Source organism: Tamandua tetradactyla, chromosome 7 (genome assembly GCF_023851605.1).
Source record: "Tamandua tetradactyla isolate mTamTet1 chromosome 7, mTamTet1.pri, whole genome shotgun sequence".
Classification (NCBI taxonomy): domain Eukaryota; kingdom Metazoa; phylum Chordata; class Mammalia; order Pilosa; family Myrmecophagidae; genus Tamandua; species Tamandua tetradactyla.
In genome coordinates, this window is record NC_135333.1 from 74,441,964 (window position 1) to 74,468,914 (window position 26,951).

The 26,951-nt window shown below is 36.6% G+C and overlaps 1 protein-coding gene and 1 pseudogene across 4 annotated transcripts in view; both read left to right on the forward strand.

Moving 5' to 3' along the window:
• The window catches only part of BCL2L14 (BCL2 like 14), a 67,352-nt gene extending 52,600 nt beyond the window's left edge, over positions 1-14,752 (forward strand). For all 4 annotated transcript variants that reach the window (XM_077170081.1, XM_077170080.1, XM_077170082.1 and 1 more), the window contains 2 exons: positions 419-685; positions 13,969-14,752. In XM_077170081.1, the coding sequence (XP_077026196.1) occupies positions 419-685; positions 13,969-14,007 (306 nt within the window). In that variant the 3' untranslated portion in view covers positions 14,008-14,752. The remainder of the gene's footprint in view (positions 1-418; positions 686-13,968) is intronic.
• Positions 4,680-9,533, forward strand: LOC143689793 (synapse-associated protein 1 pseudogene; annotated as a pseudogene).
• Positions 14,753-26,951: the final 12,199 nt, after the last annotated feature.

Consider the following 26,951-nt stretch of genomic DNA (forward strand, 5'->3'; position numbering starts at 1 on the left):
CCAAGACAGTCTGATTTCCAGACTCCTGCTTCTGTCGATTATACTCCTTCTTGCAAAGTACTTACCACTGATTGCAATTATCACTGGATGGTAAACCCTCTGACTCAGAACCTGAGTCTTATTCATCTTTATATCTCCTTTACCAAATGCTGTACCTGCCCATTGTAACAGCTCAGGAAATAGTCGTTGAATGTTGAATGAATGGGCTGTTCAATTTTACCATTTATTTATGAAATGTACTCACAGAGAGAAGGTACATGTCTGGTTGGTTCTGCAGGACATTGGTACCATGACTGAGAAAAGAATCCAGGGCTTTTCCACTAGGGGCTTTAGTGACCCACTGTTGAGTTAGAGTATGGCCTTTTATCTGCCTCACTGGCCCACCCACATTATTGAATGCTTTCCCTCTTGTACCCAGTTGAAGAAAGACAAAGTGTTGATGAAGAATTTCCAGGAAGGGCTGTCCTACTCTGTTTTCAAGACCATCACAGACCGGTTCCTCAGTGTTGTTGATACCAGGGGTGAATCAGAGGTCAAAGCTCGTGGCTTTAAAGCTGCCCTTGCAATAGATGCCACTGCTAAGCTCACTGCCATCGACAACCACCCCATGAACAGAGTGCTGGGCTTTGGAACCAAGTACCTGAAAGAGAACTTCTCACCCTGGGTCCAGCAGCATGGTGGATGGGTAAGTATATCCTATTAAAAATGTAATTTTCCTAGAACTCAGGACGATGGGATGGAAACAATTTTTTTCCTTTTTCTTTTTAAGTGAAGGGGACATATCTGCAAAGCACTTCTCTAGGGTCAGGACCCTTGAGTGACAAGAAATAGATCCCACTGATGGGAACATATTTGTAGTGATTATCTCCATCATCAATAAATATTTACTGAGCTCTCAAAGAATATGTGGGGTATGAGTTGGAGGTGAGGGAAGGAGCCCAGGGACAGGGGCTGGCCAGGTGAAACAGGAAATGAGAAGATGATGATATAGAAAATGTTTTGATAGACATAATTTGTTTTCACAAATTTTGCAGGCTATGAAAGTCTGGCAGTGAGACAAGGAGAGGCAAACAGTTCTTTCATCACACTCTCAGATGCTAATAGGATGGGAGGAGGTAGTAATACTTCTTAGAGATTAAGGGTTCATGACATTTTGTCACTGCTGCTGTGATCTGGCCATTTCATTCCATTATGATCATCTTTAATGAATATAGATGCAAAAATACCGTATAAAATATTTCCAAATAGAATTAACAGCACATTGAAAGAATTATAAACCATGATCAAGTGGGTTTCATTTTAAGTGTGCAAGTGTGGTTCCACACAAGAAAATCAATTAATGGAAAACACCACATTAACAAATTAAAAGAGAAAAGTTACCTGATCATCTCAATTGATACAGAAATGGTATTTGACAAAATCCAGTAACCTTTCTTGATGAAAACATTTTAAAAGATAGGAATAGATGAAAATTTTCCCCAAATGATAAAGGTTATATATAGAAAATTCACAGCTAGCATTGTATTCAATGGTGTAAGACTGAAAGCTTTTCTTTTAAGATCAGAAACAAGACAAGGATGCCCACTGTCACCACTGCCATTCAGCATTGTGCTAGAAGTTCTAGCTAGAGCAGTTAGGCAAGAAAAAAACAAAGAAAAGGCACCTGAATTGGAAAGGAAGAAGTAAAATTTACACTATTTGCAGATGACATGATACTATATATGGAAAGTCCTGGAAAATCTACAGCAAAGCTATTAGAGATAATAAATGAGTTCAGTAAAGTGGCAGGATACAAGATCAACAAAAATCAGTACTGTTTCTATACACTAGTAATGAGCAATCTAGGGAGGAAATTAAGGAAAAAAATCCATTTAAAATAGCAACTAAAAGAATAAAATTAATCAAGGAATAAATTTAACCACGGATATAAAGGACTTGTACACAGAAAATACAAAACGTTGCTGAAAGAAATTAAAGAAGAGCTAAATAAACAGAAGGCCATTCTGTGTTCATGGATTAGAAGACTAAATATCTTTAAGATATCAATTCTACTCAAATTGATTTACAGATTCAATGCAATTCCAATTAAAATTCCAATAGCCTACTTTGCAGAAATGGAAAAGTGAGTTACCAAATTTATTTGGAAGGGTATGAGGCCCCAAATTGTCAAAAAAAATCTTTAAAAAGAACACTTTGTGAGCTTAAAGCATATTACAAAGCTACAGTGGTCAAAACAGCATGGTACTGGCATAAAGATAGATATATTGATCAATGGAATCTAGTTGAGAGTTCAGAAATAGAACCTCACACCACTGGCCAAGTGATTTTTCACAAGGCTGCCACGCCCATTCAAATGGGCTGCCAAAGCCCATTCAACTGGGACAGATGAGTTTCTTAAATAAGTGGTGCTTGGAGAACTGGATATACACATGCAAAAGGATGAAAGAGGACCCCATCTTACACCTCATACAATAATTAACTCAAAATGGACCAAAGACCTAAATATAAGAACCAAGACCATAAAGCTCCTGGAAGAAAATGTAGGGGAGCATCTTCAAGATTTTGTGGTAGGCAATGGTTTCTTAGACTTTATACCCAAAGCAGAGGCAATGAAAGAAAAACTAGATAAATGGGACCTCATCAACATTAAATATTTTTGTGCTTCAAAGGACTTTGTCAAGAAAATGAAAAGGCAGCCTACTCAATGGGGAGAAAATATTTGGAAACCACGTATCTGATAAGTATTTAATATCCAGAATATATAAAGAAACCCTATAACTCAACAATAAAAAGACAAACAATCCAATTTAAAAATGGGCAAAAGAGACTTCCAGGAAGATGGTAGAATAGGATAGGTTGAGTTCACCCCTGCTCCAAAGAACAGCTAGAGAAGGAGCAGAAAAAAGACCAGGAGAGTGATTTCAGGGAGTACGTGACCCGGGAGGGTCTCTACACCATATAAGGAGGCCCTGGCTGAGAAAGCAGAAGAATTGAGACACAGAGAACCAGAGACTGGCCAGCTAGTGCAAACAGCTTAGCACATCCATTTCCAGATGGAGGCCAGGAGTCGTTAGCAGTGCATGGACAGGGAGACAGGGACTAGGAAGTAAGCCAAATCGCATTCCTTGAACACACTACCCTCATGTGCGCTGCCCCCGCCCCGCGACTCCCCTCACATCCCATGTACCTAAAACACATCACCCACCCCCACCGCACTCCAAACCCCCCACCACAACCCCCATCCCTGTGTATTCCTGCCCCATACCCCTACCCACACAGCACACCCAACTAGTTCCCAGAACCCCACACCATGACGCCTATGACCCACACACTTCATGCACTCATCTGCATTCTGCCAACATACCAGCCCCTGTGCATCTGCTAAGCTCCCATCCGCATCCCACCATGCTGTGCCCCCCACCCCCCACCCTGCTTCTGCACTCCAAGGCCTGCCTGAACTGCACCTTGCTCCCATGGCCCCCACAATGCATGGCAACAACACTGTGACCTGCACGCCACACTCACAGACATCAGCATAGAGTCCCTGCCCCATGCATATTCCTACAACACAACCTGTCACTACACGGTTGTGCCCCTCCCTATGCCCCGCATCCTGCTCCACACCAGTTCTGCAAATACAAAGCTTTAAACTGCTAAAGGAAATCAACATTCAAAGTAACCCTATCAAGATATTTACATGCCTCGAAGCAAGAGAAGATCACTAACCATATGAAGATGCAGATATATATTAACTCACTCCAATGACCAAATTAAAATACCAGAGGAAACACAGACTTTAGTACATCTAATCAAAGATGTTCATATAACCTTACCAAATAAAATCAGTGGGATGGCTAATGACAAAAGAGATAAAGACAACAGAAGAGCATAAAAAGGAATGTGAAAGAATAAATAGAATAGCAGATATCACAGAGATTAAAGAGGCAGCAGACCAAATAAAAAATATACAGAGATACAGAACAGCAGATTTGAAGAAGCAGAAGAAAGAATAGCGAACTAGAGGATGGGACAATTGATTTGAACACACAAAAGAGCAAATGACAAAAAAGATGGAAATTTTTAAATTGAATCTCAGGGAAATCATGGACAAAACAAAGTGCACAAATATAAGAATCATCGGTATCCCAGAAGGAGAAGACAAGAGTAAAGGGCTAGGACGATTAGTGGAGGATATACTGGGGGAAAATTTCCCAACCATTATAAAAGATATAAATATGCAAATCAAAGAAGGCTAACAAACTCCAAATAGAATAAATCCAAATAGGCCCTCCCCAAGACACATTCTAATCAGCCTCTCAAATGTTGAAGAGAAGTAGAAAAGCCTGAAAGTGGCAAGAGAAAAAACAATCTACTACATACAAGGGAAACCACATAAGATTGAGTTCAGACTATTCAACTAGCACCATGGAGGCAAGAAGGCAGTGGTATGATATATTTAAGATCCTGAAAGAGAAAGACTTCCAGCCAAGAATTCTGTACCCAGACAAACTGTCTTTCAAAACTGAGGGAGAGATTAAAATTTTCACAAACAAAGGATGAGAAAACATGTCAACAAGAGACCAGCTCTACAAGAAATACCACAGGGAGTTCTGGGAGATGTGGGGGGGGGGAGAGTCCGGAGCAGGCAGTCACCACAGGGGTCTCCTGTGACCGGGACGTGGAGGCAGCTTTGCAGGCAGGCCGTACGGGGTCTGAGTAGTTGGTTGGGCTTGGAGCAGTTGTTGGCGGGTAGCATGAAGTCCGAGGGAGACAGACAGCCCAAGAGAAATGGGCAGCTCGAGGGAGATGCTCAACCTGAGCAGCACTCCAAGGTGGTGGTGGAGTTGGTGGAGGAGGAGCCCCAGCCAGCGGGAGAACAGGAGTTCCTCCACCAGGCCAAAGGCTTTGGCAACTATCTATTCAACACTGCATTGCATCTGCTGCTTGAAAAAGATAAGTGAATAAGTTTCTGAAACAGCACAAACAATAAAGAAATCAGTAGAAGAAGGAAAAAATAGATGGCATCATCAATAAGGCAATTATAGGAAATTTTCAGAAGGAACAGAAAAAATTTGTTCAGGAGCAACATACAAAAAAGTTGGAAGCGGCAGTGCCCTCATGGGTTGCCAGTCATGATGAAGAAACAATTCAACAATAAATCTTGGCCTTATCAGCTGACAAAAGGAATTTCCTCATAATCTCCTGGCTGGTATGCAGTTTAATTTTTACTTTGACTAGGTATACCCCGTTGCCCTGGTCATGCTCCAAGAGGATGAGCTGCAGAGTAGGATGAGACTCGCCCATGTTCCTAAACTTGTGAAGGAAGAAGTGTTTTGGAGGAACTACTTTTACCACCGCTCCCTGATTAAGCCCAGGTGTTTCTGAGTTTGTCAGTGATAACTTTGAAGCCTGTAGTTTAAATTAGGAGGATCTGAGGAAAGAAATGGAGCAACTAGTGCTTGACAAAAAGGAAGAGAAGATGACCGTAATGGAAGAAGATTCTGCCGATTGGGAAGAAGAATACAACAGGAACTTCAGTAATATGAAGTGGTGACAGAATCAGAAAAACAAGATGAAAACTTATGTAATATTTATTTAATATAAATCTAGTTAGACTTGTTCTTGTAGTTAATATAGATCTGTATCACAGAAATACAAAGAAAATGTTAGGAATTTTGTTTTCTCTGAGGTCAAAATATAACATACTCTTCAGTCATGGTTTTCTAAACATTTGTACCCCTCACTGCGTTTTCTTTAATACATGTACATTAAAGTATTACATGAATCAATGACTGTCAAAATGGCCAAATTATATCCAAGAACTTAAAAAGAAACACTTTCAGGATTATTTTTTTGCTGAGTATTTTCTAAAATTCCATCTGGAAGCCAAAAGATAAAATAATTTTGATGGTTCATTTTAATGGTATAAACATCACACAATTTGGCTATCAGAAAACTGTACAAAAAGATTCGCTTTTCTTTGTGGCTTTCCTTTTCCTTTACTTTCTTTTTTCTTTTCTTACTATACTACGTTTAATATTGTTTTCGTAAATTTCACACCATGGTTTTTGTATAAAGCGAGGCTGTTCATCCTTTTTGTATAAATGACCTTCAGAAGCCTGTTCACTTTAAAATCTCTTGTTCTTGTTTAAATTGTCATCATGTATAAATGTTTTAGCTTTGTCTCTCTTAAGTAAACTCTCAGTCCTTATAAAAATACGGAGTTCTGCCAGCTGAAAAAAAAAAAAAAAGATAGGAGAGGGAGGTCTGGAGGAGGGCACAGTACCAGTATGGGTAACCTAAAGGATAAAAAGAAAAAGAAGGAAAAGAACATATAGATCTGAAAAATAAAATCCAAAGGATAAAAAGCTGGATTCAAGAAATGCCCTTACAGTAGTAACTTTGAAGGTTAATGGACTAAATTTACCGATTAAAAGATACAGATTGACATAATGGATTGAGAAATCTAATCCAGCTATACAGTGCTTACAAGAGACTCATTTTAGATACAAGGATTCAAGTAGATTGAAAGCGAAAGGATTTGAAAAAGATGTTCCATGCAAGCTGTAACCAAAAGAAAGCAGGAGTAGCTACATTGGAAAAAATAGACTTTAAATGTAAAGACATCATAGGAGACAAAGAAATATACTATATATTGGTTAAAGGGACAATTAACCAAGAATAAATAACAATCATAAGCGTGTATGCTCCCAATCAAGGAGCTTCAAAGTATATGAGACAGACACTGGCAAAACTGAAGGGAGCGATAGACATTTCAACAATAATAGTAGGAGACTTCAACACACCACTCTCCTCTATAGAGAGAACATCCAGACAGAGGATCAACAAGGAAACAGAAAACTTAAATAATTTGATAAATGAATTAGACCTAACAGACATATGCAGGTTGTTACACCCCCAAACACCAGGATATATATTATTCTCTAGTGGTCATGGAACATTCTCTAGAATAGATCATATGCTGGAGCACAAAACAGGTCCTTATAAATTTAAAAACATTAAAATTATTCAAAGTACTTTCTCTGGTAACAATGGGGTGAAGCTGGAAATCAATAACCACCAAAGAACAAGAACTTTTATAAACATAGGGAGATTAAATAAAACTCTTAAACAATGAATGGGTCAAAGAAGAAATTGCTAGAGAAATCAGTAGCCATCTGGAGATGAATGAAAATGAGAATACAACATATTAGAACTTACGGGATGCCACAGACTGTGCTGAGAGGGAAAATTATTGCCCGAAATGCTTATTTAAAAAGAAGAAAGAGCAAAAATCGAGGCATTAATTGCTCACCTGAAGAACTTTGAAAAGAACAACAAACTAACTCCAAAGCAAAGAGAACAGAAATAACAAAGATTAAAGCAAAGTTAAATGAATGGGAGAACAAAAGAACAATAGAAGGAATCAATAAAACCAAAAGTTGGTTCTTTGAGAAAATCAATAAAATAGATGGACCACTAGCAAGACTGACAAAGAAAAATAGAGTTGATGCAAATAAACAAAATCAGAAATGAGAGGGGGTCATTACCACAGACCCTGTAGAAATAAACGAAATCATAAGAGGATACTAGGAACAACAATATGGCAAGAAACTAGGCAACTTTAGGTGAAATGGACAAATTCCTGGAGACACACAAACGAGCTACACTGACTCAGGAAAAAACAGAAGATCTCAAACCAATCACACGTAAAGCAATTCAGTCAGCAAAAATCTTCCTACAAAGAAAAGTCCAGGGCCAGATGGCTTCACAGGGGAATTTTATCAAATGTTCCAAAAACAACTAATACCAATCCTGCTCAAACTTTTCCAAAAAATTGAGGAAAAAGGAATACCACCTAATTCACTTTACGAAGCTAACATCACTTTAATACCAAAACTGGGTAAAGATGCTACAAGAAAGGAAAACTACAGACCAATCTCCCTAGTGAAAATAGATGTAAAAATTTTCAACAAAATATTAGCAAATTGAATCCAGCAACACATTAAAAGAATTATACACCACAATCAAGTGGGGTTTATACCAGGAATTTAAGGATGGTTCACCACAAGAAAATCAGTTAATATAATACAGCACATTAACAAATCAAAGGGAAAAATCATATCATTATCTTGATTGATGATGAAAAAGCATTCAACAAAATTCAACATCCTTTTCTGATAAAAGCACTTCAAAAGGTAGGAATCAAAGGTAACTTCCTCAACATGATAAAAGGCATATATGAAAAACTCATAACCAGCATTATACTCAATGGTGAGAGGCTGAAAGCTTTGCCCCTAAGATTGAGAACAAGACAAGGATGCCCTCTGTCACCACTATTATTCAACATTGTACTAGAAGTTCTAGCTAGAGCACCCAGACAGGAAAAAGAAATAATAGACACCCAAACTGGAAAAGAAAAAGTAAAACTTTCATTATTTGCAGATGAAATGATACCATACTTGGAAAACACTAAGAAATCTACAACAAAGTTACTTGAGCTAATAAACAAATTCGGCAAGATGGCAGGTTATAAAATTAATGTGCAAAAATCAGTAATGTTTCTATACACAAGCAATGACTTAACCGACAAGTCAATTAAGGAAAAAAATTCCATTCAAAATAGCAACTAAAACAATCAAGTATCTAGGAATGAACTTAACTAGGGATGTAAAGGACTTATACACAGAGAACTACATAACATTTTTAAAAGAAATCAAAGGAGATCTAAATAGGTGGAAAGACATTCCATGCTTATGGATAGGAAGGTTAAATATAGTTAAGATGTCAATTCTACTCAAATTGATCTACAGCTTCAACACAATACCAATCAAAATTCCAACAACCTACTTTGAACACTTGGAAAAGGTAGTTACCAAATTCATCTGGAAGGGAAAAAGACCCCAAATAGCTAAAAGCATCCTAAAAAAGAAGAATGAAGTGGGAGGATTAACACTCCCTGATTTAAAAACTTATTATAAAGCTACAGTGGTCAAAACATCATGCTCCTGGCACAAAGATGAAAGCATTGACTAATGGAATTGAATCAAGACTGCAGAAGTAGACCACCAAATCTATGGTAAACTGATCTTTGACAAGACCCCCAAATTCACTGAACAGGGACAAAATAATCTTTTCAATAAATGAGCACGGGAGAACTGGATATCAATAGCCAAAAAAATGAAAAAGGACCCTTACCTTATACCTTATGCAAAAATTAACTCAAAGTGGATGAAACACTTAAATACAAGAACCAGTACCATAAAGCTCCTAGAAGAAAATGTAGGGAAACATCTTCAAGACCTAGTAAAGGAGATAGCTTCCTAAACTTTACACCCAAAGTACAAGCAACAAAAGAAAAAATAGATAAATGGGATCTCCTCAAAATCAAATGCTTTGGGGCCTCAAAAGACTTTTTCAAAAAGGTGAAGAGGAAGCCAACTCAATGGGAGGAAATATTTGGAAATTACATATCAGACAAAAGTTTTGTAACCTGTAAACATAAAAAAATCATACAACTTAACAAAAGAACAAACAACCCAATTATAAAGTGGGTTAAAGATATGAATTAGACATTTTACTGAGGAGCAAATACAGATGGCTCAAAAGCATATGAAGAGATGCTCATTCTCATTAGCTATAAGGGAAATGCAGATCAAGACTATAATGAGATACCACCTCACACCTATAAGAATGGCTGCTATTAAACAAACAGAAAACTACAAATGTTGGAGAGGATGTGGAGAAATTGGGACACTTACCCACTGCTGGTAGGAATGTATAATGGTAGAGATGCTATGGAAGACAGTCTGGCAGTCAATTCCTTAGAAAAGTAAATATTGAGTTGCCCTATGACCCAGCAAAACCATTATTCGTTATATATCCAGAAGAGCTGAAAGCAGTGACAGAAACAGACATTTGCACAGTGATGTTCATAGCAGCACTATTCATAATTGCAAAAAGATGAAAACAACCCAAGTGCCCATTAACAGACAAGTGGATTAACAAAATGTGGTGTGTGTGTATATATATATACACACATACAATGGAATATTATGCAACAGTAAGACAAAATGATGTCCTGAAACACATGACAAGATGGATGAGCCTTGAGGACATAATGCTGAGTGAAAGAAGCCACACACAACAGGACAGATACTATATGATTCCACTTCTATAACCGTGATAAAGGTAAAATCAGAGGCTTATAATAATGAGCATAGCCCAAATACTCCTAAAGAGTAGGAGAAAGATCAAAGGTGATCATGGTGTTGTACAGAGAAGGCTGGGTTTAACAAATGAGTATGAGTGCTAAATCATTGTATTTCTTTTAGCCTCTGATACTTTAGAGCAGCTAGAAACAAAAACTTAAAATTATGGAATTGTAACCCATACAAATCTCTGAAATCTGTTCTACAACTAATTGTTGCAATGTGCTTTGAAATGTATTGCTTTTATGTATATATGTTATTTAAAGAGCAGGGGAGTATAACCGGGAAGATAGGATTTGACAAACGAATGTGACTGGTGAATCGTTATATTGATATTTCTGTTGGTCTCCAATGTCTCGGGGCAGCTAGAAGAAAAAGCGAAAAATCATGGAGGTGTAAACCACACCAAACTTTCAAATTTGTTATATAACCACTTGTTAAAATGTACTTTGAAATTTGAAAAAAAGGGTAAAAGATTTGAATAGACAATATTCCAAAGAGGAAATACAAAAGACTAAAAGCACATGAAAAGATGTTGAACCTCATTAGCAATTAGGGAAATGTAAATCCAAACCACAATGAGATATCATTTCACACCTTCTAGAATGGGCACTAAAAAACCGAAAACTGTAAGTGTTAGAGAGGATGTGGGGAAATAGGAATAGGAACACTCATTCCATGCTGGTGGGAATGTAAAATGGGGCAGCTGCTATGGAAGACATTTGGCAGTTCCTCAGGAAGCTAAGTATAGAGTTGCCAGATGATCGAGCAATCCCACTCTAAATATGTAGGCAGAAGTACTGAAAGCAGGGACGTGAACAGACACTTGCACATTTATGTTTATAGCAGCATTATTCACAATTTCCAAAAGAAGGAAGCAATCCAAGCGCCCATCAACCAAAGAACAAAATGTGGTATACACATATGATGGAATTTTATTCAGCTGTAAAAAGGAATGAAGTCCTTAAACATGCGATAACATGGACGAACCTTGAGGACATTATGTTGCGTGAAATAAGCCAGACACAAAAGGAAAAGCACTGTATGATCTCACTGCTTTGAACTAATTAAAATAAGCAAACTCATAGAGTCAGAATCTAGAATACAGGTTCCCAGGGGATAGAATGGGGGTAGACAATGGGGAACTGATGCTTAATTTGTGCAGAATTTTTATTTAGGTTGGTTATAAATGCTTGGAAATGAATAATGGTGATGGCAGCACTTTATTTTGAGTGTAATTAACAATGCTTAATTATGTTTGTGAATGTGGTTGAAAGGGGAAGTTTTGGATCATGAATGTTACTTGAAGGAAAATTAGAAGACAAAACATGGTACTTTAAAACAAACATAGTGAACCCTGTTATGGACAATGAACTGTGGTTAATAGTAAAAATATAAGAATGTTCTTTCTTGAATAATAACAAATATAAGACACTATTACAAGTTGTTAATAGTAGGGTGGTATATAGGAAAAATGTCCCTAATGTAAACTATGGACTATCGTTAACAGTAATATTTTAATATTCTTTCATCAGTTGTAACAAAGGTACCATACTCATGCAAGGTGTCAATAATGGGTGGGGAGGGCATATTGGGAACATTGTATTTTTCACATGACTTTTCTGTAAATTTTTAAAAACTTCTGTAATTAAAAAAAAACATTATTCTAATAGAAAGAAACCAGAAAAAAAAAATGGCCCAAGGATTTGAACAGACATTTCTCTAAAGAATATAAGCAAATGGCAAATAAGCATATGATGTTAAGCATCCTTAGTCATTAGGGAAATGCAGATCAAAATCACAATGAGATAACACTCACTAGAATAAAAATAGAAAAGAAGACAAGCATTGGGGAGAATGTGGAGAAGTTAAATTGGAACCTCATACTTTGCTGGTGGGATTGTAAAATAATGTAGTCACTTTGGAAAATAATTTGGCATTTCCTCAAAATAATAACTGTACAGTTGATGTATGACCCCACAAATCCACTACTAGGCATAGATCCTAGAAAACAGATGTCCACATAAAAACTTGCTCGTGAATTTTCATAGCAGCATTATTCATAATAGCCAATAACAAAAAAATCCATGAACTGATAAATGGGTAAACAAAATGTGGCATATCCATATAATGGAATGATATTCAGACATACAAAAGAATGAAGAACTGAATACATGCTACAACATGGATGAATCTTGAAAACATTTTGATAACTAGAAGAAGCCAGAAATAAAAGGTCATTCATTGTATTATTATTGTATTATTCTGTAAATGAAATGCCTGGAATAGGCAAATCCATAGATAGATTTGTAGTTGCCAGGGGCTGGTGGAGAGGGAAGTTGGAAGTGACTGCTAATGGTTATGGGGTTTCTTTTTGGGGTGATAAAAATGTTCTAAAATCAGACAGAGGTGATGCTTGCACAGTTCTGTTAAAAATAACTGAACTACAAGGGCAAATACATATTAATTATATTTCAATAAATCTGTTATAAAAATAATGGTTCCTATTCTAGTAACCAAATTAAAAAAGAAAAATGAATACAAATATTTTTCCTTATTTACTTGTTAATTTGGTTGCAGGTGCTAGAGAGAAAAACAGTTCCAATGGGAGAAAATAATCGATTAATTCTTCAGTAGAAAAACAATGGGTATTTTTAAAGTCTTTAGAATTTGATAGCACTAGTTCTTTATCATCTATAGTTTCAATTCAAAATTTATTACTTTCTTTTCCAGGTCATCTTAAACCTAAACCTTAACTCTTTGTTATAGGTTTAATTTGGAGCATGTAATTGGAAATTAAGAGACAGAAAAAAGAGAACGAAAGAGAAAGGGTTGAAAAAAATAAAGAATTTTGATAATGGAATATATGAATAGATATGAACTATGAAAGTCTGAAGGAAATGAGGACTGGAACCTGTGCTCAGTATCCTTGAACAGGAAAGGAGACATTGAGTAGCAAGACCCCAGGGACTTCTGTTGGTCCAAATAACTTGAAGTGTCCTGGTAATGGTATGGAAGGATGGAAAACTATTCAGATGCACAAGCCTTCCAAAAGTTAGAAGTTTGGGATTCTTAACGATCTCCTTATTCCATGTTGCATGAGTGCCTTTAATTTCCCCACCTAAACTGCAAACCTGAGAGGGCAGAATTGCGTATCATATGTCTCTTTGGGGCTCCCACTACATATATATGTTTGTGTGTGTGTGTGTGTGTGTGTGATATATATCATGGATATTCAACCAATACTTGTGGAATAATGAATGAATTAATCAAATGGATATACAGCAACTCCATCTATAAAGTGTGCTTAAGCAGCTAACATGAGATTTTAATTTTCTCCTTGGCCCTTTTTCCTCATTGTGAAGCACCATTCACATACATACCCTGCAGTCCCACAATCTCACCCATTCTACAGCTCTCTGAAAAGAGAGATATTTGCAACTTTAACAGTCACCAACTTTGTCAATGCCTATTCTTATGAATTTTAAAGGCAGCATCAAAGACTCTTCCCATCTTCATGAAAGGATTCAGCTGTTAACCCTGGATGTGTAACATAAATCCTTAGCTGATGTTTTCCTAGCAGGCATACCAAGGATGCCTGTCACCTTTCCAAATCTTTCCCCCGCAACCCTAACATCCACTCAGAGCCCTGAGTAGTGCCTAGGGTGAGAGACCAGATTTAACAGGCATATGTTTTCACTTCAACAGTAATTCAAACTTGGAATTTTAAGAATCTATTTCTCTTTTTCCCTTGTAGGAAAAAATACTTGGGATATCGCATGAAGAAGTGGACTGAAACATCAGGAGATTCGTCATCTGGAATACTCAGTGTCCAAACTGGGATCCTGGGCACACTGGTATTAGTACAGACTACACGACAAAATAAAAACGTACAAGGCAGATGGAGCACTGGAATTTTCAAAACCATTCATATGAGTTCCTGTGAATCAAGAGGCAACTTTTTCATCTCCAGCTCAAAGAATGTAGTAGCACAGTCTTTGACCTGATGTTTTTAGGCCCTCCGTGCAGAAGTGATAAGTCTATCAAATGTTTGAAACAGGAAACATCATCCTACCTCTGCTGGCTACTTTACGGAAAGCATGTTACAGATGTCTGTTGACTTCATGAGGGTGAAATGATAAATTGTACATGCTCTTACTCTCTGGTTTCTAGTACTATTTATCTGTTTTTTAAACCACACTTGGAATGGCCAGATACATGCATTGTTTCAGGCCTACCTTTAGAAAGATGCTGCTACTCATGAGTTGAATATTAGCACATGTAGTTTCAAGAGACTCTTGAGCTTATTGCTACATCTATTAGCTTCAGGAGCCAAGGATGATTCTTTTTGACTAGTTTCTCAATGGAAATTCCTTCTGCAGTTTGAAAATTTCTATTTGGCAGAAACTATGACTTCCATAACCCTGAAGTCTTTTCTCAGTGACACCTCTACATTTTCAGGTTTCTGGGACTTTCTTTGTTATTCTTCATGGTACTGTAAAATGATTAGTAGCTGGTAAAATAAATATGCAGAAAGACCACTTCTAAGAGTGTATTTCGGTTAAAAGAAGCATTGGTTAAAAGAAGTAATGATACCTACCTCAAGGGTATTTATTTTCAGTAAAGTGCTTAGAACAATGCTTAGTACTTAGGAAGTGCAAAGTGTTCATTTATGTTCCCTGTTATGCGCTGGAAACTTCCTTTGCTCTCAAAGCAAATACTGTTCAGAAATACGCTCAATAGCAAGTGTGTAACACACAACATTTTTTTATAATTCTATCAAATTATAGGGTCCTAGAAATCTTTGGGTCTCTACCATCTAGGATATAGACGAAAATAGACAAATGGGTAACACTTGCTTAATAAACCTTTGATGACTGAACAAATGAAAATATACTTTTAAAAAATTGGACACTTTTTTTTTACTCATATGCCTACTCATCTTGATTAAAATCAGGTATTTTCTTTTACTTTCTACCTGTTCTAGTTTGCTAGCTGCCAGAATGCAATATACCAGAAACGGAATGGCTTTTAAAAGGGGGAATTTAATGAGTTGCTAGTTTACAGTTCCAAGGCCGAGAAAATGTCCCAATTAAAACAAGTCCACAGACATGTCCAATTTAAGGCATCCGGGGAACAATACCTTGGTTCAAGAAGGCCAACGATATTCAACATTTCTCTCTCAGCTGGAAGGGCACATGGCGAACATGGTGGCATCAGCTGGCTTTCACGTGGCTCTATCAAAAGGGACTCTCTCCAAAACGTTTCCACTTTTAAAGGATTCCAGCAAGCAATTCCACCTTCAGTGGGTGAAGACACACCTCCATGGAAATCATCTAATCAAAAGTTACCACCCACAATTGGGTGGATCACATCTTCATAGAAACCATCAAAATGCTCCCACCCAGCAATATTGAATGAGGATCAAAGGGCATGGCTTTTCTGGGGTCCACCACAGATCCAGACCGGCACACTACCTTACACTGAAAGTCCTAAATGTAAAGGAAAGGAACCTCCTCTTACAGATGGAGCTAATGAAGACCATCCCCTTAACACTTTGATCCAAACATTCCAAATTATTTTCAGTTCCCCAAAAAAGGTACCTCTGAAACCTTCATAACAATAATCTCCCTACATGGAATGTTCTTGCTTGCAGAACCCTTTTCCCCATTGCCACTAATCCAACTGACTAAAGCCCATTTTTCCAAATGGACTCTGGCAATTCCTCAAGGACGCATTTGCTAACCCTCCTTTGTCCCCCATGAGGCTATATTTGGATGCCTTTCCTCATAAGCATCCCTACAACACCCTGCATATAGACACTATACTTAATATATTGTACCATAAAAACTGATTTAATACAAGTTTCCCCCAGGGGATTGTAAACCACTTGTAAATATATATCACGGCTAGTTTAACTTTGTACACCTAATGCCTAGCACAGTAAGTAGTGTGCTTATATTTAGTGCACCATTGCAGCATCACAACCTAGCCTCACTACTATGGCTTCTAATTCAGTGTAATTGGAATATGACACAAGGGTATGTGTAGTTAAAACAATCTAAGTTTTTCAATATCAAATGCAGCTTAGTTAAAACAATCTAAGTGAACTTCCGGAGAAGATGGCGGCTCAGTAAGACGCGCGGGTCTTAGTTCCTCCTCCAGAAAAGCAACTAAAGAAACAGAAACAATACGAAACAGCTCCTGGAGTCACGACAGAGACCAAAAAGACAGCGTACCCCATTCTGGAACGGCTGAATGGGCAGGGAGAATCCGCTGCGGTGAGATACCCGAGGGGCGCACATTTTCCCGGCCGGGGTGGCTGGCGACTGGGGTCCCCTCCACGCACGTGGCTCCCCGGTCTGACTGGGAACGTTGGATAGCGGGGCCCTCCCATCACGCTTGGCGTCTCGGGCCAGCTGGGCAATTTGGACTGGCACTCCCCCAAGCTGCGGCCAGCGACCCCCGCCTCCACGCACGGTTTCCCGGGTCGACTGCCCCGCAGACAGACGACAGCCACGAGCGCCACCTACTGGGCAGGAAAAGAAAAACAGAGCCCAGAGATTCCACAGAAAAACCTTTCAACCAGCTGGGTCCCACACCCAGGGAAATCTGATCAAATGCCCAGACACCAGCAGAAAATAATGGATGACGCTCGGAAAATTGAAGATATGGCCCAGTCAAAGGAACAAACCAATAGTTCAAATGAGATACAGGAGCCGAGACAACTAATGCTGAATATACGAACAGAAATGGAAAAACTCTTCAAAAACCAAATCAATAAATTGAGGGAGGACATGAAGAAGACATGGGCTGAACAAAAAGAAGAAATAGAAAATCTGAAAAAACAAATCACAGAACTTATGGGAGTGAAGGACAAAGAAGAAAAAATGGAAAAAACAATGGATACCTACAATGGTAGATCTAAAGAGACAGAAGCTACAATTAGTGAACTGGAGGATGGAACATCTGAATTCCAAAAAGAAACAGAAACTATAGGGAAAAGAATGGAAAAACTTGAGCAGGGAATCAGGGAACTGAATGACAATATGAAGCGCACAAATATATGTGTTGTGGGTGTCCCGGAAGGAGAAGAGAAGGGAAAAGGAGGAGAAAAACTAATGGAAGAAATTATCACTGAAAATTTCCCAACTCTTATGAAAGACCTAAATTTACAGATCCAAGAAGTGCAGCGCACCCCAAAGAGAATAGACCAAAATAGGCGTTCTCCAAGACACTTACTAGTTAGAATGTCAGAGGTCAAAGAAAAGAGAGGATCTTGAAAGCAGCAAGAGAAAAACAATCTGTCACATACAAGGGAAACCCAATAAGACTATGTGTAGATTTCTCAGCAGAAACCATGGAAGCTAGAAGACAGTGGGATGATATATTTAAATTACTAAAAGAGAAAAACTGCCAACCAAGACTCCTATATCCAGCAAAATTGTCCTTCAAAAATGAAGGAGAAATTAAAACATTTATAGACAAAAAGTCACTGAGAGAATTTGTGACCAAGAGACCAGCTCTGCAAGAAATACTAAAGGGAGCACTAGAGTCAGATACGAAAAGACAGAAGAGAGAGGTATGGAGTAAAGTGTAGAAAGAAGGAAAATCAGATATGATATATATAATACAGAAGCCAAAATGGTAGAGGAAAATATTATCCAAACAGTAATAACACTAAAAGTTAATGGACTGAATTTCCCAATCAAAAGACATAGAATGGCAGAATGGATTACGACCCAGCAATACCACTGCTAGGTATCTACTCAAAGGACTTAAGGGCAAAGACACAGACGGACATTTGCACACCAGTGTTTATAGCAGCATTATCTACAATTGCAAAGAGATGGAAACAGCCAAAATGTCCATCAACAGACGAGTGGCTAAGCAAACTGTGGCGTATACCTACAATGGAATATTATGCAGCTTTAAGACAGACTAAACTTATGAAGCATGTAATAACATGGATGGACCTAGAGAACATCATGCTGAGTGAGTCTAGCCCAAAACTAAAGGACAAATACTGTATGGTCCCACTGATGTGAACCGACATTCGAGAATCAGCTTGGAATATATCATTGGTAAGAGACCAGCAGGAGTTAGAAACAGGGTAAGATAATGGGTAATTGGAGCTGAAGGGATACAGACTGTGCAACAGGACTAGATACAAAAACTCAAAAATGGACAGCACAATAATACCTAAGTGTAATGTAACTAGGTTGGAACACTGAATGAAGCTGCACCTGAAATATGTTTTTTGTTTGTTTGTTTGTGTGCTTGTATCTTTTGTTTTTGTTTTTTTCTTTTTCCTTTTTATATATATTTTTTTATTAGTATTATTATTTTAATTCTCTTCTCTATATTAACATTCTATATCTTTTTCTGCTGTTTTGCTAGTTCTTTTCCTAAATCGATGCAAATGTACTAAGAAATGATGATCATACATCTATGTGATGATACTAAGAATTACTGAGTGCATGTGTAGAATGGAATGATTTCTAAATGTTGTGTTAATTTCTTTTCTTTTTTTTGATTAATAAAAAAAATTAAAAAACAATCTAAGTGTTTTCAATATCAAATGCAGCTTCGGGCCAAGATGAAGTAATAAGAACTGAATTTATTCACCTGGTTGAAAAAACTGAAGAATACAAAACACAGGACACAGCAGTTTTCAAGACATTAGGCATCAGATAATGATCAATCCCTGAGAGGTGAGAAACAAAGCTAACCTAATGAATATGCCAGAGTACTGCATTTAGTTTCCAAATTGAATTAGAGGGAGGAGAACCCCTGCTGAGCTCAGTAATCTCCCTGAATAGGGTAGATAGAGTTCAGAGTTCAGGAAAGCCAAGATGAGGAAAGCTTGCAGGATAGATAAAGGAGAGAGGAGAATGGCATGCAGGTCCAGAGATCTGCAGACAGCCCCTCTCAAGTATTGATCAGCACATGCACATAAAGAAAATTACCTGAGGCTTCAGAAAGAACCATTCAAAGGTCACACAGGCCTGGGAGAAGTGCCTATTTCCACCAGCAGAATGGCAACAGGAAGAATACTCAGAAGAATTCTGCTCAGTAGTGGGGAAAAACTTAGCCCTAAACGAAACACTCTTTTGCTCCTGCCCAACACAGTTTAAGAACAAAAACTGATAGGACTAATATGTTATCAAGTAATTTAGCTGTGCTCCAGAACAAAGCCAAGAATCTTTGTAAGGCTACAAAAATATCCAGCATTTAACAAGGTACATTCACAATGTCTAGCATCCAATCAAAATTATAAGGCCTGCAAGCAAGCAGGAAAATTCAAAGCATGAGTGTAAGGCCTGGCCCGGTAGCCTCTGGCTGGAAGGCCCCCACCCAAACTAAAACCGTGAACATCCGGGTATACAGCTGTTCAAACTCAACCAATCGGGACCTGCCCTGACAAACAAAGGACCCCCACTGCACACGGCCCGTAGCTATGCCCCTGGCCCTCAAGCAGCAATACTCCTAACCTACCACAGGAGGCCCCGTAGGCATCGTCCGCACCCCCCACTAGCTAGCTTATATCTAACCCCGCCGCTCCTGGGGGGCACGACTTCCCCGGCCCAACCCTGAGCACCCAGACGCGGGAAACTCGCCCCGGGACAATAAAATTTTAAACTCACTCAGTTTCTCTGATTTCTCAGTCGGCTACCGTCTAAAACCTGACAATGAGAAAATTCAATCAAAAAGCAACTCAGAAAATATATATCAACAAATGCCAAGCATAAGAAATACACAGAAAACTACAACAAGGCACACCATAAACTGCCCAAAAGCAGTATTAAAAAAATCTTAAAATCAGTCAGAGAAAAATACATGTTACATAAAGAGGAACAAAAATAAGAATGTCAGCAAATTTTTCTTGGGAAACAATACAAGATAGAAGAAAGTGGAGTAACATCTTTAAAATATTGAAAGAACTGTCAACATAGAATTTTAAACCTAGCAAAAAGATGTTTCAAAATGAAAGTGAAATAAATAGTTGACAGACACAAAAGCGAAAAACTTCACCAGGAGTTCTGGACTGCAATAAATTTTAAAAGAAGTCTGTTAGAAGAAAAATTCTATCAAATATACATCTCCGCAGAAAAGGAAATTATAAATATGTAAAAATATATAATAAATGTAAAAGACTCTAGAATTTAGTTTGGTTCCTGGACCATGCACCCACCCCACCCCCCCAAAAAACCCACTCTTATTTAAATCTCTTTGAAAATAATGGAAATCTAGATGCTGACCTTACAGCGTTCATTCCTGTTAACTAAAAATAGATCACAGAGCTAAATTTAAAATGCAAAACTATAAACTTTTAGGACATAGAAGCCAAGCCTTGGGCTTGGCAATGAGTTTTATATGCAACACTGAAAGCATGATCATGAAAGAAAAATTAAGCTGGACTTTGTTAAAATGAAGACCTCCCCTTCTGTGAAAGACTCTGTTAAGAGAAAAGATAAGCCACAGAGTGAGAAAAAATATTGGTAAACATATACTGATAAAGGACTTGTATCCAAAATATACAAAGAACTCTTAAAACACAATAATAATAATTAAAAAAATAAAAACAATTAAAAGTGTGTAAAAGATACAGACACCTAACCAAAGAAGATATAAACATGGCAAACAAGCATAAGAAAAGATGCTCAACATTATATGTCATTGGGGAATTGCAAATTACAACAATGAGATACCACTAAACACCTATTAGAATGGTTAAACCCCAAACAATGGCAACACTTAATGCTGATGACAATATGGAAAAGCTGGAACTCTCCTCCTACTTGTGAGAATACAAAACGGTACACCCACTTTGAATGAAGTTTGGTCATTTCTTTATAAATAAACATAGTCTTAACTATATGATTCAGCTATACTTGGGTACTTGTAGGTATTTACCCAGTGAGTTGAAAACTCATAGGTGCTTTATTCATAATTGCTAAAAACTGAAAGCAAACAAGACATCTTTCAAAGGTGAAATAGTTAAACTGTGATGCTTCCATACAATGGAATATTATTCAGCAATAAAAGTAAATAAGCTAAAATGAAAAAAAAGATAAAAATAAAAAATAAGCTAAACAGCAGAAAGAGAGGGAAAAATGGTTTGATAAGTTGACATTTGTTGAAGATTATAGTAGGTACCCAGGATCTCATTAAGCCATACAAAAAAATGGAAGGACCTTAAATACATATTGCTAACCGAAAGGAACCAGTCTGAAAAACAAACTGCATTATTCCAACTATATAACATTCTGGAAAAGGTAAAATTACAGAGACAGAAAAAAAGATCAGAAGTTGCTGTAGGTTTGAGGGATAAACAGATGAAGCACATCGGTAAGGAAAGGATAAAAAGATGAAGCACAAGACATTTTTAGAGCAGTGAAACTACTATATATGATGCTGTAATGATACCATTTATCAAAACCCAGAGAACTATAAAACACAGAGTGAAGCCTAATGTAGATTCTGGAATTTAGTTAATAATATATCAACACTGGTTAATCCTATTTGTAACAAATGTACCACACCAATGCAAGATATTAATAATATGGAGGGAGGGGAAAAGAGGTATATGGGAACGTTCTGCTCAATTGTTCTATAATCATAAACTGCTCTAAAAGATAAAGTCTATTAATTAAAAATAATAAAATGGGCAGTTTAAAGGAATAATATATTGTGAGGTTTATAACATGTAGAATTCAATGTATGATAATAATGGTACAGAGCCTGGGAGAGACGGAAGTGTAATTGCAAGGTTCTCATACTATATATGAAGTGTATACTTTCACTTGGAAGTAGATTGTGGTTAAGTTAAAAATGTATACTATCAAAAAACAAATGCATATTATCAATCCTAAAGCAAGTACCAAAATATACATGTACACTCACGTAAGACTTACAGCTAATGAGCCAACAAGGGTGATACAATAGAATCATAAGAAAAAAACAAAATAAAGCAAAAAAGGAGGAAAGGGGAAACAAAGGACAGATGAAACAAATGAAAAACAAACAGTAGGTGGTATGGTAAACCATGACAACAATCACAATAAATGCAAACGCTTTTAATATCCCAATTACCAGATCTTATAAAATAGCAAGACTCATTTATATGTACCAACAAAGAAGTCACTTTAACACAAACAGGTAAAAAGTAAAAGGATGGAAAAGATATACAATGAAAATACCAGTAAAAAGAACGACAGAGTGGTTATATTAATAACAAAGTAGATTCTGAGCAAAGAATAGTACCAAAGATAGTGTTATTTAATAATAAAAGGAGTCAATTCATTAAAAGAATATAACAATTGTAAAGTTTATACATCTAATAATAGCTTTGAAATACATGTTAGCAAAAACTGGTAGCACTCAAAAAGGAGTAGACAAATCCACAATTATAGCTTGATATTTCAAAGCCCTTCTCTCAATAATTAATAGAAGTAGAAAGAAAACCAATAAAGTAGAATAGACTTGAACAACACTATCAACCAACTTGATCTAACTGACAGTATGAACACTATATCAAACAACAGTAGGAAACACATTCTTTTCAGGTACACATGGAACATTTACCAAGATTAAACTATATTCTGGGCCCACACCTTTCAATAAACGTAAAAAGATTCAAGCCATATGAAATATGTTTGCTGCGCACAGTGGAATTAGGAAGAAATTCAAAGCACTAAACAAGCATATTAGAAAAGAATGATCTTGTGTCAGTAACTTCAGCTTTACCTTAAGAAACTAGAAAAAGAGCAAACTGAATCCAGAGTTAGCATATGAAAGGAAATAATAAAGGGAAACAAAGAAACAGAAAACAAAAATAGAGAAAAGTCAATGAAAACAAAAGCTGGTTCTTTCAGAAGATCAGTAAAATCTCCTGCCAGACTGATCAGGATAAAAGAAGACATGAATTACCAGTGTCAGGAATGAGAGAGGTTGCCATCACCACTGGTTCTACACATATTTAAAGGATAATGAGACTATTACAAACCTTATGCCAACAAATTCGACAACTTAGATGAAGTAGACAAATTTCTTGACAGACAGAAACTACCAAAGCTTATTCAAGAAAAAACAGAATGTAAAGTGGAAAAACAATTTTGGAAAACATTCTGGCAGCTTCTTAAAGTTAAACATACATCTACCATACGACCCAACCATTTCACTCTTAGGTATTTATTTAAAGGAAATGAATTTGGTCCAAAATTTGTGCCAAAGTAGCAGCTTTATTTCTAATAGCCCAAACTGAAACCCACCAAAATATCCGTCAAAAGATGAATAAACAAATTGTCAAATATGCATACATTGGAATACTATTCAATAATAAAAAGGAATAAACTATTGATATATGCTGTTACATAGATGAATGTTAAAAGTATTATGCTAAGAGAATAAAGCTAAACAAAAAAGAGGTACATTTATTTATATAAAATTCTAGAAAATACAGAAAAACCCATAGTGAGAGAAAGCAGATCATTAGTTGCTTGGACCTGGGAAATGTTGCAGGGTGACAGACTTGTTAGAATTGACAGAATTGTTCATCATGATCACCTTATTGTTTCATGGGTATATGCATTTCAAAACTTATAATTGTACACTTTAAATATATGTAGTTTATGTAAGTCAATTATACCTCAATAACTATTAAACATTTTTTAATGACAAAATGAAAATACTTTCAGAAAAATAAAAAATAGGGAGAATTTGTTATAAGCAGGCCTAGAGTACAAGAAATCACAAAGGAAATTCTTTAGCCTGAAGAAAATTATAATAGATGGAAACTCAGAGCTATACAATGGAATGAAGAATAGCAAAAATGATAAATGTGTAGGTAAATTAAAATATTTTCTCTTTTAAAATTTTCACTAAGAGATAACTGACTTAAAAACAAAACAACAATGTACCACAAAATATTTATAACATATGCAGAAGAAAATGTATGACAATAACACAAAGCATATTATTATTTGAAGGTAGACTATGTATAAGCTAAAGATGAATCCTGTACATTATAGAGCAATGATTAAATATGAACGTAGCTAATAAATAATGGAAAGAAAATGGAATACTAAAAAAGACACAATTCAAAAGAAGGTCAAAGATAAGAAAACAGAACGAACAGTTGGAACAAACAGAAAATAGCATGATGGTAAACAAACCCAACTATAGCAATAACTACATTAAATATAAATGGAAAACACTTCAATTAAAAGGCAGAAATAGAATAGATAAAAACAAGGACCCAACTATATGCTGCCTATAAAAAATACATATACTCCAAACATAAAACAGAAGTTAAAATAAAAGAATTGAAAAATATAAACAAAAACTAATAAGAAAGCTGGAATGTATATGTTAATATAGGCAAAGAAGACTTCAGGTCAAGGAATATTTCCAGAGACAAATATTTCTCTGAATATTTCATAATGATAAAAAGATGAATCATTAACAATCTTAAATTATGCACAGAACTCAAAATATATAAAGCAAAAACTGAGAGAACGGGTGAAACAGACAAATCCACAATTATAGCTGGAAACTAACATTTCTCTCCCAGTAATCGACAGATGTAGACAGAAAATAAGTAAAGATTAAAAAAAGGTAATGAGTAAAGATACACAAGACCTTAACAACACTATAATCCAACTTGACCTATTGACCTTTATAGAAAACTATACCCTTCTAAATATTCTTTTCCAATGCCCATAAAACATTCACTGAGATACCTCTGTCCCATTAAAAAAAAATTCAATAAATTTAAAAGAGTTAAAATCATAGAGTCTCTCCAGCTATTATGGAATTAAATTTTAAAATAACAAAATGATATCTGGAAAATCTTCAAATATTTCAAAACTAAACACCACACTTTTATGTCATCTATGGGCCAAAGAAGAAATCACAAGCAAAATTATAAAATGTTTAAACAGAATGAAAATGAAAACATGTAAAACGTAAGATGCAGATAAAGCAGGGCTTATGGGGAAATACATAGCTTTATATACTTACAGTAGAAAAGTATATGGTCAATGATACAAAGCTTCCATCTTAAGCTACCAAATAGATAAAAGGGAATAATGAACAGAAATTAGTGAAATAGAAAAGGGACACAACACTGAGAAAATCAATTGAACCAAGAGCTGATTCTTTGAAAAGATAAAGTCACTATCTCTAAGAAACAGCTGATTACTGGACAAAATATGAAATCTTCAAGTACACACAATTGGGTAATGGTAGTTGCATAGTTTTGGTGGGGAGTTTTTGCGGGATGATCATAAGTAAAAAGCTCTCAAGATGACTTCTGTTTACTTTGCAGCTGGTGTTATAAGAGGGGCCTGGGATTGCTTCCCTTTTAGGAGGCATAAATTCCTTTGGAATGCAGAGCAAGACCAGAGAAGTGCCCAGGAAAAGAAGGCTTTGAAAAATAGGCATCTCCACACAATGGGATACTTGTGTTTGGGTTTCAAAAGATTCTATCTTGTCATTAAAAATTGCCTGAAATGCTTTATATATAAATACTTCTCTGAAACAGGTAGTGGAACTGGCTAATTAAGGAATCAAGATTCAGAAAAGAGACTATACCAACAAATATCAAGAATAAAGGAGTCCAAATTTGCTTTGAAAGTTAGTGTGGAACAGAGATCAGAATATAGATCCCAAACCACTGTCATCCTCCTTCCACCCACTGCCAAACCCTGTCCCTGATCAAAACCTTTGCACTGAAGCTTCTCATACTCAAATTGCAAATTTTCTGTCAAGCTTGGCCATTAAATCGGTTGATTATTTTCAGGAAAAATGGGAACTTTAGCGTAATGCCTACTGCACAGCAAACCTCGGATAAATGTTAGCATAATTCTCCTTCACTTCCAGCGTGCTTAATGGGGAAGATGTAGAGTTTTACAGGTAAATAAGTCTGAGTCTGCAAATGCAAATATCAGAAAGTTTTCTAGAGGCAAAAAAAAATTGTGCAGACTGTATGATGTTCTAAATGGGTAGAAACAAAACTGAGCACAGTAATTAGTCATGTGAATTAAATCTACAGAAACAATGCAATCGTACACAAAGCAAAGGATTAAAATGCAAAGGACTACAGAAACAGCTGAAAACTGGTCTCTGGAAAGAGGGACCCAAAACAAATTGCACCTTTCCTGCATTCTTGAGTGTGCCCTTAAATTAGGCAAGCAAATCGTAGCTGTCTGCTCACTCAGGAAGTTTCTGCCTTTGCTTTCTTTCACTCAACTGGGAACTGCACAACTTCATGATTTTGTTACCTTCCAGAGAAAATCATGGAAGGAGTGAGCAGAGACGCTGCAGTAAGCTCACTTAACTTTTCAAGAATATTCCTAGCTAAGGAAACAAGTTTGTATTAAAACCTGTTTTCCATTTAACCTTCTGCTGCTTGAACTCAGCTGCTGGCAAATTAAAAAGCAGCCTTTCTCTCTTTCAATCAAACCAGTGACTTTAAGACTTAGGCCCAGGGACCCAATAGCCATCATCCACTCTCATGGAAAAGTATCACATCTTACTAGGCTTTGCACCAAAAAATACCATGTTCACTTAAGAAACTAATTTTCAGGAAGCAAAGGGGGACTTGGAATCCACTCCCTACAGGAGTTTACTGAAAATTGAAAATGAGCAGCTGTAAAGCAGATTAAATTCCTTATTCTCTGTTCCCAAACATAGGTATTGCCAGCAGAAAACTAAGCAACAGCTCTTCTCAAACTC